The sequence below is a fragment of the Streptopelia decaocto genome (genome assembly GCF_964273445.1).
Source record: "Streptopelia decaocto genome assembly, chromosome: 1".
Classification (NCBI taxonomy): domain Eukaryota; kingdom Metazoa; phylum Chordata; class Aves; order Columbiformes; family Columbidae; genus Streptopelia; species Streptopelia decaocto.
Genome location: NC_138663.1, coordinates 411,611 through 427,659, shown reverse-complemented (window position 1 = coordinate 427,659; position 16,049 = coordinate 411,611). Strand labels below are relative to the sequence as shown.

Here is a 16,049-nt window from a genome sequence, read left to right as displayed (position 1 = left end):
GAGACACCTGAAGGGGCTGCGCGGCACGTAACGCCAGCGCGCCGGTGAGGCCTGAGAGTTAACAGCGGAAAACTGAAAGATCACTCAAATATTCCCTGTAAGAGTAACGGCGGTGAGATCTCAGCCAGGTGCTGTGGGTGACAGCGCTGCTCAAACACTCCTCGCCAAAGAGAAACAAGGACAAGAGCGTGCTACACTGCACGAGCCCTGGGACGGTCCCCAGCCCCTCCTGGTGACACCGAGCTCGGGGGACACTGATGAGGACCCACCGGGACCAGCAGCACATCACCGAACCAGCACCGGCCCGCAGAGCGCGGGGCGCCCAGGTGTGGAGAACCAAAGCACCCGTGTCAGGGGCCGAGGCCACCGGCACGGCCGGCGCCGCCGCCTCGCTCGCCAAACGAGAGTCGACCTGCACAGGGGCCGGTCAAACAACTCCAACCACGGCACCGCACTCGGCCTTCACCCTGCGCCTGGCTCTACAACGGTGTTCAGCGTTTCTTGTTCTGAGCTGTCGCTGTATATTCACACTAAAGCACCTGTTACCTCCTTGCACCGAGGTGTGATGTGCGAAGATGGAGCTTGGGTGGATGTACTGAGCCATGGGAAGACACCACGGTTATCTGCTCCAAGGGGCAGGGCGCTTGAACAAGGGCGAGGATAAGGTCACGTTCTGATCGAACTGATCGAGCAGGAGCCCACAGGAGGCACCTCCAGGCTCCCGCAGACCAAACCCCGTGACCCCTCTGCGCCCGCTGCCACCAGCGGCCACCAGCCCGTGACTGTCACACGCTGCAGACACGGACCTGCAGGGGCCCAGCGCAGGGACACCAGCTGCAGGAGAGCCCGTGGTCCCACCCCATGTGACAGGGTGACAAACCTGCACGGCTGGCGCTGAGCCCAGCCCAGCCCACCCTGGCTCAGCCCAGCCCAGCCCATCCTGGCTCAGCCCAGCCCAGCCCACCCTGGCTCAGCCCAGCCCAGCCCACCCTGGCTCAGCCCAGCCCGGCTCCAGCGCCCGGTCCCATGGGGCTGCTGAGGAACCAAGAGCCACACAAAAGCTCATCGGGATCTTCACAACGTGGGAAGAAAAAGGAAGAGCGGGAAGTGAAGAGATGGAGTTCAGCGGCAGGAGTTTCCATTCTGGACGGTACCTTCAAAAGGGAGTTACGTGGATGAGGATCAGAACACCGAGCAGATGCCAGAGTAGCTCTGAAAACGCTGATGTGTTCCCGTATTTTCATAAGAAGCCCACACCCCCACGGGCTGAACCTCCAGCTGGGAAGTGACAGACTTCCCAAGTCAAGCCGGCCTGCGTGGCTGCTCCACGCTAAGCACACCATGCTCTCACAGGTGTCTCCATCGCAGACCACAACAGCCAGAGAAGCCCAGGGCTTCCCAGTTACCACCCACACGTGCGAAAGGCGGAAAAGGCAGCGGGAGCGGCGCTGGAGCGGGTGCCGGGGCGGGACGGAGCGGGACGGGGAGATGCCCCAGCAGCAGCTCCCGCGGGCGCTGGAGGGAAGGGAGCGATGGCCAGCGGTGCTGAGCACGAGCCGGCAGAGCTGCAGGGAGGGCTCCGGCGGCCAGGCTGGCGCCGTGACACACCAGAGCCCCCCAGCAGCCCTCAGAGCCCGAGAAGCATCTGCCGCCAGGCCAGACTGCTGTCAGCTATTTCTGCGCCACTTTACCCAAGACGTCTCCAGTTACCGAGGCTTCCCATGGCTGATGATTTGCGAGCTGCCCGTTATCCCAGATAACAGAGAGCAGAATGATTCTTTTTAATCATCGCATTTTATTTAGCCAGGCAGCACTGCTACACGTCTGCACTGTTTTCAAAGCCGTCTACCTCTCCGTGGCCAGGCAGACTCCAAGCCTGTTCTATATTTGCTCCAGGCCTCCAGCAGTCTGGCAGCCCTACCGGCCAACCCTGCCGCTCACAGACGGCAGCGCCATCTGGGCCGCCATACGAGCCGGAGCTCTAGGTACGTTCCAGCATGTGTGCTGCCATCGCACCGCACAGATGCAGCTCGTCTGATGCTCCCGGGAGCGTCACCGGGTCAGTGACGGTGTGACAGACCCAGCACCTCCTGGAGCAACAGGCAGCGCTCCCGCGCGGGACAAGCGCCGCCCCGGGGCCTCGAGCCAGCCAGCCCTGCGCAGGCACACAGAGCCCAGCTTCTCTTTCTATCAAGAAGCCAGAACTTCTCTTCATATTTTCAGTTATGGTTGTTCACACCTTTTCTCTTCGCTTCACAAGTCCTTTTTTTGCCCATAGAATCACAGCTGGTTTGGGTTGGAGGGACCTTCAAATGTCCCCCAGCCCCCTGCCATGAGCAGGGACATCTGCACCAGCTCAGGGTGCTCAGAGCCCGTCCAGCCTGGCCTGGGATGTCTCAGGGATGGTTCAGCCACCACCTCTCTGGGAACCCGGGCCAGGCTCTCAGCGCCCGTAGCTGCGGTTACAGTAATGAACGAGACATTTGGAATGTATCTCTTTCCCCACCTGGTCAGCTTTCCTGCTGTTGGAAACACTTCCAGAAGCATCACAATCCTGTATAAGTTGCGCAGCACCAGAAGCGTTACCCACCCTCACAGTATCCAGGTTGTTCTGCAGAATCTTCACAGGGACCGTGTGTGGTACATTGAGAATACTGACGGATATTTACCATCTAGAATGTTTTTCTGGATTCTTTTTCCTGCATACCCTATGCCAATTTTGACATCATAGGCTCTAATTAGATTTTATTCTTGTTTTACTGATAACTTCCCTAGTTTTGGGAAAGTAAATCACGTTAAAAGCAGAAAGCGTAATACCCAGATTGACTGACGAGTCCGTGAACTTGGCTGGCAGAGGCAGCGACGTCTGGATCAGAGAGAAAACCAGTGTGTTCTGGTACAAACCGACCCTTGGAACCACGAAACCCCGTGTATAAACAGAGGTGGAGAACAACCGGCTGGACACGGTGCAGCGGAACTCAACGCGGGGTGACAGCGGAAACCCCAAACTGAGCACGCGTCAAGGACATTGCATAAAGAAAAACGTCATTTTAGGAGGTATTAACCAGACGGCAAAGACCCGTCTGGGCTGACACAGGCGGTGCTGGGACAAAGGTCTTCGTAAGGAGGCAAATGAATGGAAAGCACCAAGCTGGAACTTTGGACCCCTGAGGAAAGATGGACAGACGTGGGTTTGCTCACCTTAAATCTTAAAAGAGTATTAAAAAGATGCCAGTGATGGCTTAACCCAGCAGTTACTGCTGGGGGGACAAGGAAACGTGCCAGCTCTGCCAAGACCTTTGACTGAAGCCACAGACACTCCTGATTTTCTCAGCACAGAGGAAACCCCCCCGGACAGAAACACCGCAGGGCTGCTTTCCTGCTCCGAGCGGGGAGAGGAGCGCCATCCTGACCCCGCGGGAGACAGTGCGCCCAGAAACGCATGGCACGACACATCTACCCTTCCCCATGACGGTATATCCAGACTGCATCCAGAAGACACATATATATGTGTGTGCGTGACATGTTATATTCCGTTTACCCTGCTCTACGTGTATTTGTTACTGCAGAGGTGCCACCGAGCAGGACACTGCTCAGGACATTGCTCAGCCCTCGGTCCAAAGCAGCCGCGTGCCGGTGACGAGCCCCAGCCCGGCGAGGGGCAGAGCCTGGGGACACGGGGACACGGGGACACGGGGACATGGGGACACGGGTCAGCAGAGGAGCCCAGAGCACTGCGGGGAGGCGAAACCGCCTTGGAAAGCAGGGATGCACACCAGGGATAAACCACAGGGATAACTCTTGGAACAAGAACTGTAGCCAAAAAGATTAATTCAGAGCACCAGTTAGCAAAGTGTGCAAATGCAGTGCTGTGTGCTGCAGAACCTGCGCGGACACCGGCGCTGCTCCGGGAGCCGGGCCCGGCACAGGAGCAGAGCAGCATTCACTGGGGACACCAAAGAGCTCCAGCAGCCGTAAAAGCCTCGCAATGTGACAGTTAAAAGAGACCAAACCACCCCGGTGCTCGGTGCAGATGCGGCGGCGGCTGTGCCGAGGTGCCGAGGTGCGGGGCACAGCCTGGCTCGCCAGCACAGGCCCAGCGGCCCCACAGAGCCAGCACCCCGGGTACTGCTGCCCCCGGACCCCCATGTCCATCCCAGAACACCCCAGAGTCAATCAATTGTTATTTTCCAGAGGAAGAGGAGGAGGGCGCTTCACCTGTTAGAGAGCAGTGTAGGGGAAAGGGAGCTGGGGGTCCTGGGGACAGCAGGGTGACCATGAGCCAGCACTGGGCCCTTGTGGCCAGGAAGCCAATGGTACCTGGGGTGGGTTAGAAGGGGATGGTCAGTAGGTCAGAGAGGTTCTCCTGCCCCTCTGCTCTGCCCTGGGGAGACCACACCTGGAATCTTGTGTCCAGTTGTGGCCCCTCAGCTCCAGCAGGACAGGGAACTGCTGGAGAGAGTCCAGCGCAGCCACCAAGATGCTGCAGGGAGTGGAGCATCTCCCGTGTGAGGAAAGGCTGAGGGAGCTGGGGCTCTGGAGCTGGACAAGAGGACACTGAGGGGGGACTCATTCCTGGGGATCAATACGGAAAGGGGCAGTGTCAGGAGGATGGAGCCAGGCTCTTCTGGTGACAACCAGGGACAGGACAAGGGGCAATGGGTGCAAACTGAAACACAGGAGGTTCCATTTAAATATGAGAAGCAACTTGTTGGGGTGAGGGTGGCAGAGCCTGGCCCAGGCTGCCCAGGGGGGTTGTGGAGTCTCCTTCTGTGCAGACATTCCAACCCGCCTGGACACCTTCCTGTGTAACCTCAGCTGGGTGTTCCTGCTCCATGGGGGGATTGCACTGGATGGGCTTTCCAGGGCCCTTCAGCCCCTGACACTGTGTGATCCCCAAGAGGCCTGAAGAGCCGCGCTGCCGGCTGTGAGCTGTCACCCGCACACGCGCGGGGCTGTCACCCGTCTGCTCATGGGAACCGCTGAGCTGTCACCCGCACACGCGCGGGGCTGTCACCCGTCTGCTCATGGGAACTGCTGAGCTCCGCGGGACACACACGCGGTGGGGACACCCACCCAGCACCCAAAGCTGCCGGGCACACAGACGCCGACCCCACCCGTGGAAAACGCCCCCACGGTGGCCGTGCCTGCGAGCTCCTTCATCACTAACAGCCGCGCTCAGCTGAAACCACGCTTCTCCAATCCGGACTGTGAGAAAGCTTGTGGTTATTCTGAAGTCTAAGAAAGGTTAGAAGAAGCCGGGTTTCTGCGTTACCTGATCGTCAAGGACAACAAAGAGCTTAAGCACAGACAACACATTTCTCAGAGGTCCTGAACTTTAATAAACTGTATTGTTGAAAGTTAACAAATATACTTTTAAATGCCAAAAAAATAATGTCTTCCCACTCAGAGAGCAAATGCATTAAGTCTGAGGAAGACATGTTGTGGTTTCAATAAATACCAGGTTGAGTAACCACTCCAAGCGCCAACAGGAACTCCACACCTCCATACATTATTTTAATTTCCACTATCGTAGAGCTCGAGAGCGAAATCAGTCGGCTCGGCACACACACAAACCCACCGCCCCACAGCCCACGTGTTCGGCAGCGCAGCAGATGGGGAGGACGAGGTTACCGCCGCGCTGACAACAGAAATACGGAGCTTCTTAATAAAATCCCGCTACAGACATTCCCGCACCAGGCAGGACCCTCGGCATTGGTCGGGTGTAGGTCTGCAGAGCACGTCAAGCGGCAGACGCTGTTTCTGTTTGATGCATCGAGGAACAACAGCCGCTTGCAGGAGTTTACAGCTGAGCTCACCACACTGACAAACACCCCTCGCTCCAGCAGCTCCTCCCAGTGTTCTCCAACACCCAACACTCACCTACATTAGTAGCATTACATTTATTTGTTTCTATGACATCACGAGGTATGTCACCAGTAAGTTAGAAATCCAAACGCTGTCAGCTGAAATTTAAGCTAAATTAGAAAAGAATCACAGTTAACTGAAGACGTTCCTTAACAAATCACTCCGTTTGAGAATATTCCGTTGCCTGGGCAACGTGACTGCAAATTGCGGAGTTCAGACCGTGATGTCTATTTTAAAGCAACAAGATACAAATCTCCAAAGAAAATCCATCTAACAGCCCGTTAGTGTTGTTCCAGAAAGCCGAGACAAACGGCGCGTCGGGATAACGCCCGAGCGCAGACCTCGAAGGTGCAGGAGAACCGCTGGAGCTGTTCTGAGCCCCAGCGACGGGACGGGGCAGCAGAGGTGGGGGAGGTTGGGAAGGTCGGGCGCCCGAGGGGACCCCGTCAGGGAGCGGCAGCACCGGCAGGAGCCGGAGGAGCCACGAGCTCCGGCACCGCGACCAGCGGCTTGGTGGCTTTGCCCCTGAGCTCTTTGCTGCACAGTTCACCAACACAGGAGCAAACAGCACCAAACTTCCCCTGCAGCGCTCCAGGCTGGGCACAGAGTGGCTGCAGAGCAGGCGGGCAGAAAGGGACCTGGGGGACTAATGGACAGGAAGCTCAACATGAGCCATCAGTGTGCCCAGGTGGCCAAGAAGGCCAATGGGATCCTGTCCTGGATCCAAACCAGCGTGGTCAGCAGGACAAGGGAAGTGATCCTTCCCCTGTGCTCTGCACTGGGGAGGCCACACCTGGAGTATTGTGTTCAGTTCTGGGCCCTCAGGTCAGGAAAGAGATTGAAGTGCTGGAGCGGGTCCAGAGAAGAGCAGCAAGACTGGGGAAGGGACTTGAGCACAAGCCCTATGGGGAGAGGCTGAGGGAGCTGGGCTTGTTTAGTCTGGAGAAGAGGAGGCTTAGAGCTGAGCTCAGCACTCTCTAGAACTACCTGAAGGGCAGTTCTAGCCAGGGGGGGATTGGGCTCTTCTCCCAGGCATCAGCAATAGGACAAGGGGCCATGGGCTTCAACTCTGCCAGGGGAAATTGAGGCTGGAGATGAGAAAGCAATTCTGTGCAGAGAGAGTGGTCAGGATTGGAATGGCTGCCCAGGGAGGTGCTGGACTCACCGGCCCTGGAGGTTTTAAACTGAGACTGGACATGGCACTTAGTGCCATGATCTAGTCAATGGACTGGAGTTGGACCAAGGGTTGGACTGGATGATCTCTGAGGGCTTTTCCAAGCCAGTCCATGCTGTGATTCTGTGAAACCGGCGGGTCAGTCGGGTCTCACAGAACCACCACGCGGTACCCAGGGCGTTATCTGCCTGCGTGCTGGGTTCCGCGCCCAGGTTATGAACCACCGATACTATTGGCAGTGCCAGAGATCCGCAGGCGCGAGCTGAGCCGCAGCCACACGGCGCCAGAGCAGCCCTGGTGCCAGCCACGGCCTGTGCCACCGGCAGCGCGCGGGAGAGGGACGGTACAGCCGGCTCTGAACGCACCCACAGGCGCGGGATGGTACAGCCGGCTCTGAACGCACCCACAGGCGCGGGATGGTACAGCCGGCTCTGAACGCACCCACAGGCGCGGGACGGTACAGCCGGCTCTGAACGCACCCACAGGCGCGGGATGGTACAGCCGGCTCTGAACGCACCCACAGGCGCGGGATGGTACAGCCGGCTCTGAACGCACCCACAGGCGCGGGACGCTGCGCTATCCGCCAGGAAACTCAGATTTACCGTCAGAAGAACACCGGGACAGCAGGGATTCTGTAAACGGAGATGACCAACAACGGTCATTCATAAAGAGTGAACCAAATTCAAGGCATCCAGGTCACTTCCCGGAGGGGGAGCGGGCCAGGCTCTGCAAAGACACTGAAGACACGTAGCTGTCTACTGCAAAACTTCTGACGGCCTTCTGTGCCGATCGCAGAAAAACAGAACTTAAATCTGGCTGAAATTCCTGCCAAGCGCTGAAAAACTGATGAGAAAACTAATTCATGACTGTCAGACTACAAATGTACGCTAAACGGATTTCACAGGAGCCGACCCAGGTTCGGCAGGACTCAGTCTCCCCATCGGCAGAGGGATGATGCACTGCAGAACGTGCTTAGTAAGCTCCTAGATGTGATCAAGCAGGAAGGAGACGCAAAGTCATTAGAGTATTATAATTGAAATGATTGTTGGAAACTCAAGAAATAAGTGTGTGTGGGGGTAAAGATTTAGTCTACAGAGACAAATGCAACGGCAGTTTGTGTACAGGGATTGCAGGAGATGGGTCAGCCCATGGCAGTGTCCAGTTCCGGCCCCTCAGCTCCAGCAGGACAGGGAACTGCTGCAGAGAGTCCAGCGCAGCCACCAAGATGCTGGAGGGAGTGGAGCATCTCCCGTGTGAGGAAAGGCTGAGGGAGCTGGGGCTCTGGAGCTGGACAAGAGGACACTGAGGGGGGACCTTATTAATGTTTATAAATATATAAAGGGTGAGTGTCAGGAGGATGGAGCCAGGCTCTTCTCGGTGGCAAACAATGATAGGACAAGGGGTAATGGGATCAAGCTGGAACACAGGAGGTTCCACTTAAATTTGAGAAGCAACTTGTTGGGGTGAGGGTGGCAGAGCCTGGCCCAGGCTGCCCAGGGGGTTGTGGAGTCTCCTTCTGTGCAGACATTCCAACCCGCCTGGACACCTTCCTGTGGAACCTCATCTGGGTGTTCCTGCTCCATGGGGGGATTGCACTGGATGAGCTTTCCAGGGCCCTTCAACCCCGACATCCCGTGATTCTGTGATTCCTCAAGGTTCACCAAGAACAGGAGCCCATGGGCACCAGGTACAACACAGGGAGTTCTGCCCGGGTGTAACAAGGAGGCTCCTGAGCAGGAGGACGCTGAGCAGGGGCAGGAGCCCCCGGGTGGGACCCCGGGGGGGTTTCCGGCCCCAGCAGCCGCGGGTCCAGCCGAGCGGGGGACGTCCCCGCGTCCCCATCGCAGCACCAGCGCGCCCGGGGAGCCGAGAGCTGGGACTGCAGCATCACCAGCTGGAAGTGAGTCAACCGAGTCACGCTGCGGCAGGAAAAGGAAACCATAGCAGGATGTACAACGAGCAGCCTCACCTCCACACGTGCAGTGCAACCCACCGCTCCGCGGAGCGGGCTGCTCTCAGCTGGAGACGGCTGCTTTAGGAACAGAGTGAAACAAAAGGTACGGAGAGACTGCAGAGCGAATCAATAGCAATGACCAGATTATGCTTTCCAGGGCCTGCGAGCTCTGGGACGTTCACCCAGAGAGCAGCGATCGGGTGGGGAACAGGTGACCTGACTGGAGAAGCAAAAAGCAGGCAGCGAGGACAAAAATAACCTGTTCTCAACAACAGGGAAAAGCAACAGGCTTAAAACTCAACAGGAAAGATCCAGGTTAGATGTCAGAAAACACTGAGAGGAAGAGTGAAGCGCGGGAGCAGCCCAGCCCGGGACGGGGCCCACGAGCAGGGGAGCGGACACCACAGCACCTTCAGACAGAGCCGACCCGACCCGGGGACACGGCAACGGAGCCCAGAACCCGACACCCGGCTCCCTTTCAGCCACGGCTTCCCGCTGCCTTCCCGCGGGGATCCGAGCGGGGGCGCAGGAGGGTCCTCACCCCGCCCCGGGGGGCGCAGGAGGGTCCTCACCCCGCCCCGGGGGGCGCTCCGTGGGGCCCTCGCCCCGCCCCGGGGGGCGCTCCGGGGGGTCTCCTGCAGCATCCTCACTGCGGGACGGGGCAGGGCCGGGTGTGCAGGGGTGACGAGGCGGGTGAACTGGCTGGACCAGCAGCTCCAGGGCGGTGATGGGCCACACGGAGCTCAGCTGGTGGCCGGTTACGAGCCCATTCCCAGGGACAGGAACAGTGGCTGGTCCCTTTTGGTATGGCAGTGGCCCAGCAGGGTGACAGGAGGGACATCCCTGTCACCAGCCCGGGAGCACCAGTGTTATGTCCTGCCCGGGGGCTGCAGCCGCCCCGTGCTCAGCACAGGACGGGAAACGGAGCCCCCGATGTCCTGGGGATCCCGGGGCCCTCAGACCCGGCCCCGGCAGCGCCCTCGGGCAGGGACCGGCTGACAAAACCCTCGGTACGTGCTTGGGCTCCACGACCCATCGGCGTCACTGGAGCTGCACAAGCGACAGAGCGCCGCAGCCAGAGCGGCTCTGCGCCAACACAGCCCGTGCCAACCAACGGGAAACCTCGTCCACTCATAGCACAACTGCCTCCAAATCAACCAAACAGAACGCACCACAGAACCACCAAAAACCACCACCCTCCACCAAAACCAACACCAGCACTGTTGCTGAGACAGGGGACGAGTGCCTGCGACCTGGGCCAAGCGACACGACTGTGGAGAACGCAGACGAGACGCCTCCCCCAGAGAGGGCACAACGGTGGGATGAAGCACCTTCCACACTGCTGGGAACGGAGGATCGGAGCAACACACGCAGAAAGACAGACGAGCTGCTCCCACGGGAGCACAGGTGTGAACAGAAACACCCCCACGCCCCACTCACTTCCCTTTGACCCGCCGCAGGAGCTCAGGTTCATTGCCGTCACCCTCTCCTCCCAATCCGAACACAAAAGGCACCACAGCCCATCATTTCGGACCCTCCTCCGCCGCAGCAGCCGGTGCCGCGGGAGGGGGCGCGCGGGGAGCACACGGGCACAGCTGCTCAGGGGCCGCACAGCCCGACATCGCCATCCCGAACCCGGCCCGGCGCCGCCACCCACACCCCATCTCTGAGCACGGGATTTCAGCTCCCAGGAGGAGCCCGGTGCCACCACCCAAACCCCATCTCTGAGCACGGGATTTCAGCTCCCAGGAGGAGCCCGGTGCCACCACCCAAACCCCATCTTCTGAGCACGGGATTTCAGCTCCCAGGAGGAGCCCGGCGCCGCCACCCAAACCCCATCTCTGAGCACGGGATTTCAGCTCCCAGGAGGAGCCCGGCGCCACCACCCAAACCCCATCTCTGAGCACGGGATTTCAGCTCCCAGGAGGAGCCCGGCGCCACCACCCAAACCCCATCTCTGAGCACGGGATTTCAGCTCCCGGGAGGAGCCCGGCGCCGCCACCCAAACCCCATCTCTGAGCACGGGATTTCAGCTCCCGGGAGGAGCCCGGCGCCGCCACCCAAACCCCATCTCTGAGGACGGGATTTCAGCTCCCAGGAGGAGCCCGGCGCCACCCACACCCCATCTCTGAGCATGGGATTTCAGCTCCCGGGAGGAGCCCAGTGCCACCACCCAAACCCCATCTCTGAGCACGGGATTTCAGCTCCCAGGAGGAGCGCGGCGCCGCAGAGGGTTCTGGGCCACCCTGCGCAGTGAGGATGCGGATTTGTGTCGGGGAAGATAACCCAGCAGATTACAACCTCTAAACCCTCTGAATGACTCTGTGCTATCTGGAGCCACCTCAGGGCGCTGACACCAAGATACCATCTCCACAGCCCCTCCCACAAGTACCGCGTGTTCTCTTTCCCACCCCAGCAACCAAGCCGGTGTCAGAACAAGCGCCCTGACCCGGGTTCGCCCCGCTCAGCGCCGTGCCCGCCGCGGCTCGGCCGGGCTCGCTGCCTCACCTGGAACGCCGTCTGGCTGTTGTAGTTGCGGATCTCTTTGCTCGCACCGCGGAAGAGGAGGACCCGAGCACAGCTCTCCTGCAACGGGAAGAGCAGTGAGCGCGGCAACGGCGCCCCGCGCTGCCCCCAAAACCCAGAGACCGGCAGCAAGAACCCAGGGCCATTGGTGAGAGGGACGGGACCCCAGCCCACAGACCTTCCCCAGCACAGGCTAAAGGCCACAGGATGTGCCCAACAAGCCCCGCCCCAGGCATGTGCCCCCCTCAGATTAAACGTGAGCACCTGGGCAAATGAGCACCCACCTCAAACTAAGTGTGAGCACCTGGGCCAAATGAGCACCCACCTCAAACTAAGTGTGAGCACCTGGGCAAATGAGCACCCACCTCAAACTAAGTGTGAGCACCTGGGACAAATGAGCACCCACCTCAAACTAAGTGTGAGCACCTGGGCCAAATCAGCACCCACCTCAAACTAAGTGTGAGCACCTGGGCAAATGAGCACCCACCTCAAACTAAGTGTGAGCACCTGGGCCAAATCAGCACCCACCTCAAACTAAGTGTGAGCACCTGGGCCAAATCAGCACCCACCTCAAACTAAGTGTGAGCACCTGGGCAAATGAGCACCCACCTCAAACTAAGTGTGAGCACCGGGGCCAAATGAGCACCCACCTCAAACTAAGTGTGAGCACCTGGGCCAAATCAGCACCCACCTCAAACTAAGTGTGAGCACCTGGGCCAAATCAGCACCCACCTCAAACTAAGTGTGAGCACCTGGGCCAAATCAGCACCCACCTCAAACTAAGTGTGAGCACCTGGGCCAAATGAGCACCCACCTCAAACTAAGTGTGAGCACCTGGGCAAATGAGCACCCACCTCAAACTAAGTGTGAGCACCTGGGCCAAATCAGCACCCACCTCAAACTAAGTGTGAGCACCTGGGCCAAATCAGCACCCACCTCAAACTAAGTGTGAGCACCTGGGCAAATGAGCACCCACCTCAAACTAAGTGTGAGCACCGGGGCCAAATGAGCACCCACCTCAAACTAAGTGTGAGCACCTGTTCCCAGGCAGCCCTCTCCACCCAGGCAAACCGCTCCCTTCCCACTGGGAGCGGGGACTCATTGAGAAGTAGAACCAGAGGAAAAATTGCAGAACAGTAAATCAACAGTAATTCAGGCAGTAAATCAGCAAAACCTCTTGGGAACAGGAACAGATTAAACCCCAGACTCTTCTCCAGCCACCTGCCCCTTGAGAAATCCCAAAGCAGGCTGGTGCTACAAACACAAAGAGCCTCGTCCCTGCGGATGCCGCTCGGAAGAACGTTTCTGGGGGGACCAGCACCAGCACTGAGATGCCCCAGCGCCACGCCGTGCTCTCCCAGCCAGGCTGGTGCCCCACCGACATGCTCCTGGTTAATGCCCCAGGTGGCACAGGTGTACCTGGTTATAGAGAGCGCAAATGTGCAGAGCCGTGTTTCCTGAGGCGTTCTGCGCAGTCATATCCGCTCCGTAGAACAGGAGATGCTCCAGGTGCTGCACGTGGCCATAGCGACATGCCTGCTCGAAATGCAAAGTGCAAAACAGAAAGAGAAATCAAGGAGCAGCAGGAAGATAACAAATCCCATAACATGCTCTGCTGGACTCATCCGCGCTGGAAGAGCTGAATCAGGCTGGACCTGTAAGCTGAAAAGCCCCATTAACATGCACACACACCCCCTGCTGCTCCTTACAGCAACTTACACCTGGACACTCATCAGATCAACCCCCTCTGCACCGGCTGCAGGCGCGGGGTCAGGGGCACAGCGGTGCCAGGTCCCCCTCCAGACCCTTTGCTATCCCAGCGTAATTATCCAGTGAAAAGAAGCCCCGAAGCACACGCAGGCGAAGGGGCGGGCGGCAGCCCCATCTCTGGGTAGCTGGTGTGGTATTTCCCTCTACGTTTGGTCCATCCAGGACCAGCACTCAAAGATCTGCCACGGCAGGGTGGTCATGGCCAGTAAATCGGATCACAAACACACGTCTCTTGTTTTCTCATCCTCATGCATTTGTCCTCAGCTGTGCCAGCGCTCATCCCCCTTCGGGCGGCTGACAGTGGGTGCTGGGGGCGTGGGTACAGACAACCTGCCCTCCCCATGGTCCCAGGCGAGGGACTCCAGCGCCGGCGCATCCTCCCCTCCCCTCCAGGATCTGGGTCTTGACGCCCAAAGGCAGCTCAGGGCCCGACCCCGGGCCCATGTCTTCCCCACGCCAAACCCACCCGTCGATGTGTGAAACAGGGACAGATACAACTGGTTTGGAACCAGAATGTCTCATGCGTTGGACCGAGATCCCAAGGCAGTGTCCATGGGATGTCCGTGAGCCGGGCAGAGCCCAGGGATGATCCCGACCCTGCTGACCCAGGCCGGAACAGGCCAGCACACAGTAGCGTGAGCTGGGACAGCACGAGCCCGCCCAGCGCGGGAGCTCGGTCCTGGTGCCACCAGCCTGCGGGCAGCACCCCCGTGTCTGCGGGGACACCAGGGACGGGACGAGCCCCGTCAGCGGCAGGACAGCGGCCCCCGCGCCGTCCCACCTGGTGGATCTCCTGCCAGCCGTTCTCGTCCACGCAGCCCAGCCGGGCGTAGTCGTGCAGCAGCAGCTCGCAGCAGTAGGGGTCCCCCCCCACCATGGCGCTGTGGTACAGCGGCGTCAGCCCCCGGCTGTCCTTGTAGTCCGGGGAGGCGCCCAGGTCCAGCAGCGTCTGCAAGAGAAGCGCCCGCCTTGCTCCGCAGCTGCAGGTGGCCCCGCGCTGGGAAACCCGCCCTGCGCGGCCCCGGGGGCGCTCCCACCGCGGCAGGTGTCAGTGCCCCCACCGCACCCCAGGGCTCACGTAACCAGTGCCACGCTCTTGCAACGAGCTGCGTCCCCCGACAGCAACGCGAGGGCGCTCTGGCCCAGGAGGGACAGAGCGTGCGTGCAGCCTGGACGGGGTGCGCGGAGGAGCCGGTGCTGGGGCAGGGGCAGGGGAGGGAGGGGGAGCCCCGGCCGCCCCGCTCACCAGCAGCGCCGCGTGGTTGCGGCAGCGCACGGCCTTGTGCAGCGCCGTCATCCCCTCCCGCGTGCGGAAGTCCAGGTGCGCTCCCCCGTTGCGCAGAGCCTTGATCATCTCGGCGCTGAGCTCCAGCTGGGCGGCCGCCGTCAGGGGACACTCTGCGGAGCGGGACAGGCGGGTGAGACCCGCGGGGACACCCACCCCTCGGGGACACCCACCCTCGGGGACGCCGCTGGCCCCTCGCTCGGGCTCGTCTCCCGCCGGGCTCCGGCAGCGCAGGCTCCTGCTCCCAAACCCCCATCCACCGCGGCCCCGCGCAGGCTGGGCGCTGGGGCTGCCCCTCGGCTGCTCCGGTGCGGACGAGGGTCCCGCGGAGGGGAGGGGAAGGAGAGCGGCAGCGGTGCCAGGGCTGGCAGAAGCGCCTGCGCGGCTCCGGTCTGCAGGGCAGCCGCACCTGGACACGCCGTTCGGACCCGGGGAGAAGGGCTGAGCACCGGGATCCTCATTCCGCTCCTCCCTGCAGCCATCAGCTACAACTACATTCATATTTTTAAAAAAGTTACCTAATTTGCACATAAAATATCTCGATTTAGTAGAAATAACTATTTAAATGGGAATAATAAAATGGTTTGAGACCCAAATAGAAAAGAATACAAATACTAATTTTCGAGCCTGCTATCAGCCACATTTTTAAACGGGACAGGCAGAGGTCAGACGAGGCTCTGGGCTTTGCTAAAACCCGCTGGGCTTTGTGCTACGAGACACCAGCACCGAGAAATGAGGACGGCTGAGGGCGCTGCCACGAGGACCGGAGACGGGGTCACCCACAGGGAACCAGCAGCGAGTGAGAACGTCAGCGCTGGCCCTTCCCTGGCCCTGTCCTCAGCGCCAGACCCCATCACCTTAACTACAGTCTGCAAGAAATGACAAGTACTCGCTAAGAAACGTCACACGCACGGGATGTTGTTACACATGTCAAAGCCAACGGTACGAGGCATCGACCTCCATCTCCACGAGCAGTTAAACCACCAGTCGTTGCTCAATATCTCAGTTTAAATGAGACAAACTCTTCAAAGAGGCAAAAGACACAGAAAACGAGGCTTCAAATCTTCCATTAGTCTCAGTTATTAATACGCCAAATTCAGCTGAAAAATCTATCACATTTTCTTGCATCTCAAAGACTGAGAAAGGTCCAAACAGGGCGTTCCAAGAGGCACTGAATGAACTGCAGCGAGCGATTTGTTCGCTAAATCTAATCTAATTACTGCCTAATCCGGGATTTCAGTGATTGCACTCTGCTAATTCTTGGAAACGTGTGTAGCCAAATATATGCTTGAAGTTCTTAACGAACAAGCGCACAAGATGCGCAGCAGCAAACCGAAGCAGCAAGACGGGGCGTTGCGGTTGCACGGTGACGGGAGCGGCAAACGGCAGCACTACCTGTGTGGTAAAGCCAGCACTGACCTGCGTGGTAAAGCCAGCACTAACCTGTGTGTGGTAAAACCAGCACTAACCTG

At 59.3% G+C, this 16,049-nt stretch overlaps 1 protein-coding gene across 3 annotated transcripts in view; it reads right to left on the bottom strand.

Annotated features, from left to right (window-relative positions):
* Nucleotides 1-16,049, bottom strand: part of SHANK3 (SH3 and multiple ankyrin repeat domains 3) — a 393,528-nt gene that overhangs the window by 285,230 nt on the left and 92,249 nt on the right. For all 3 annotated transcript variants that reach the window (XM_082076373.1, XM_082076372.1, XM_082076371.1), the window contains exons 7-10: nucleotides 14,539-14,690; nucleotides 14,074-14,241; nucleotides 12,942-13,058; nucleotides 11,505-11,582 (exon numbers count right to left, since the gene is read on the bottom strand). In XM_082076373.1, the coding sequence (XP_081932499.1) occupies nucleotides 11,505-11,582; nucleotides 12,942-13,058; nucleotides 14,074-14,241; nucleotides 14,539-14,690 (515 nt within the window). The remainder of the gene's footprint in view (nucleotides 1-11,504; nucleotides 11,583-12,941; nucleotides 13,059-14,073; nucleotides 14,242-14,538; nucleotides 14,691-16,049) is intronic.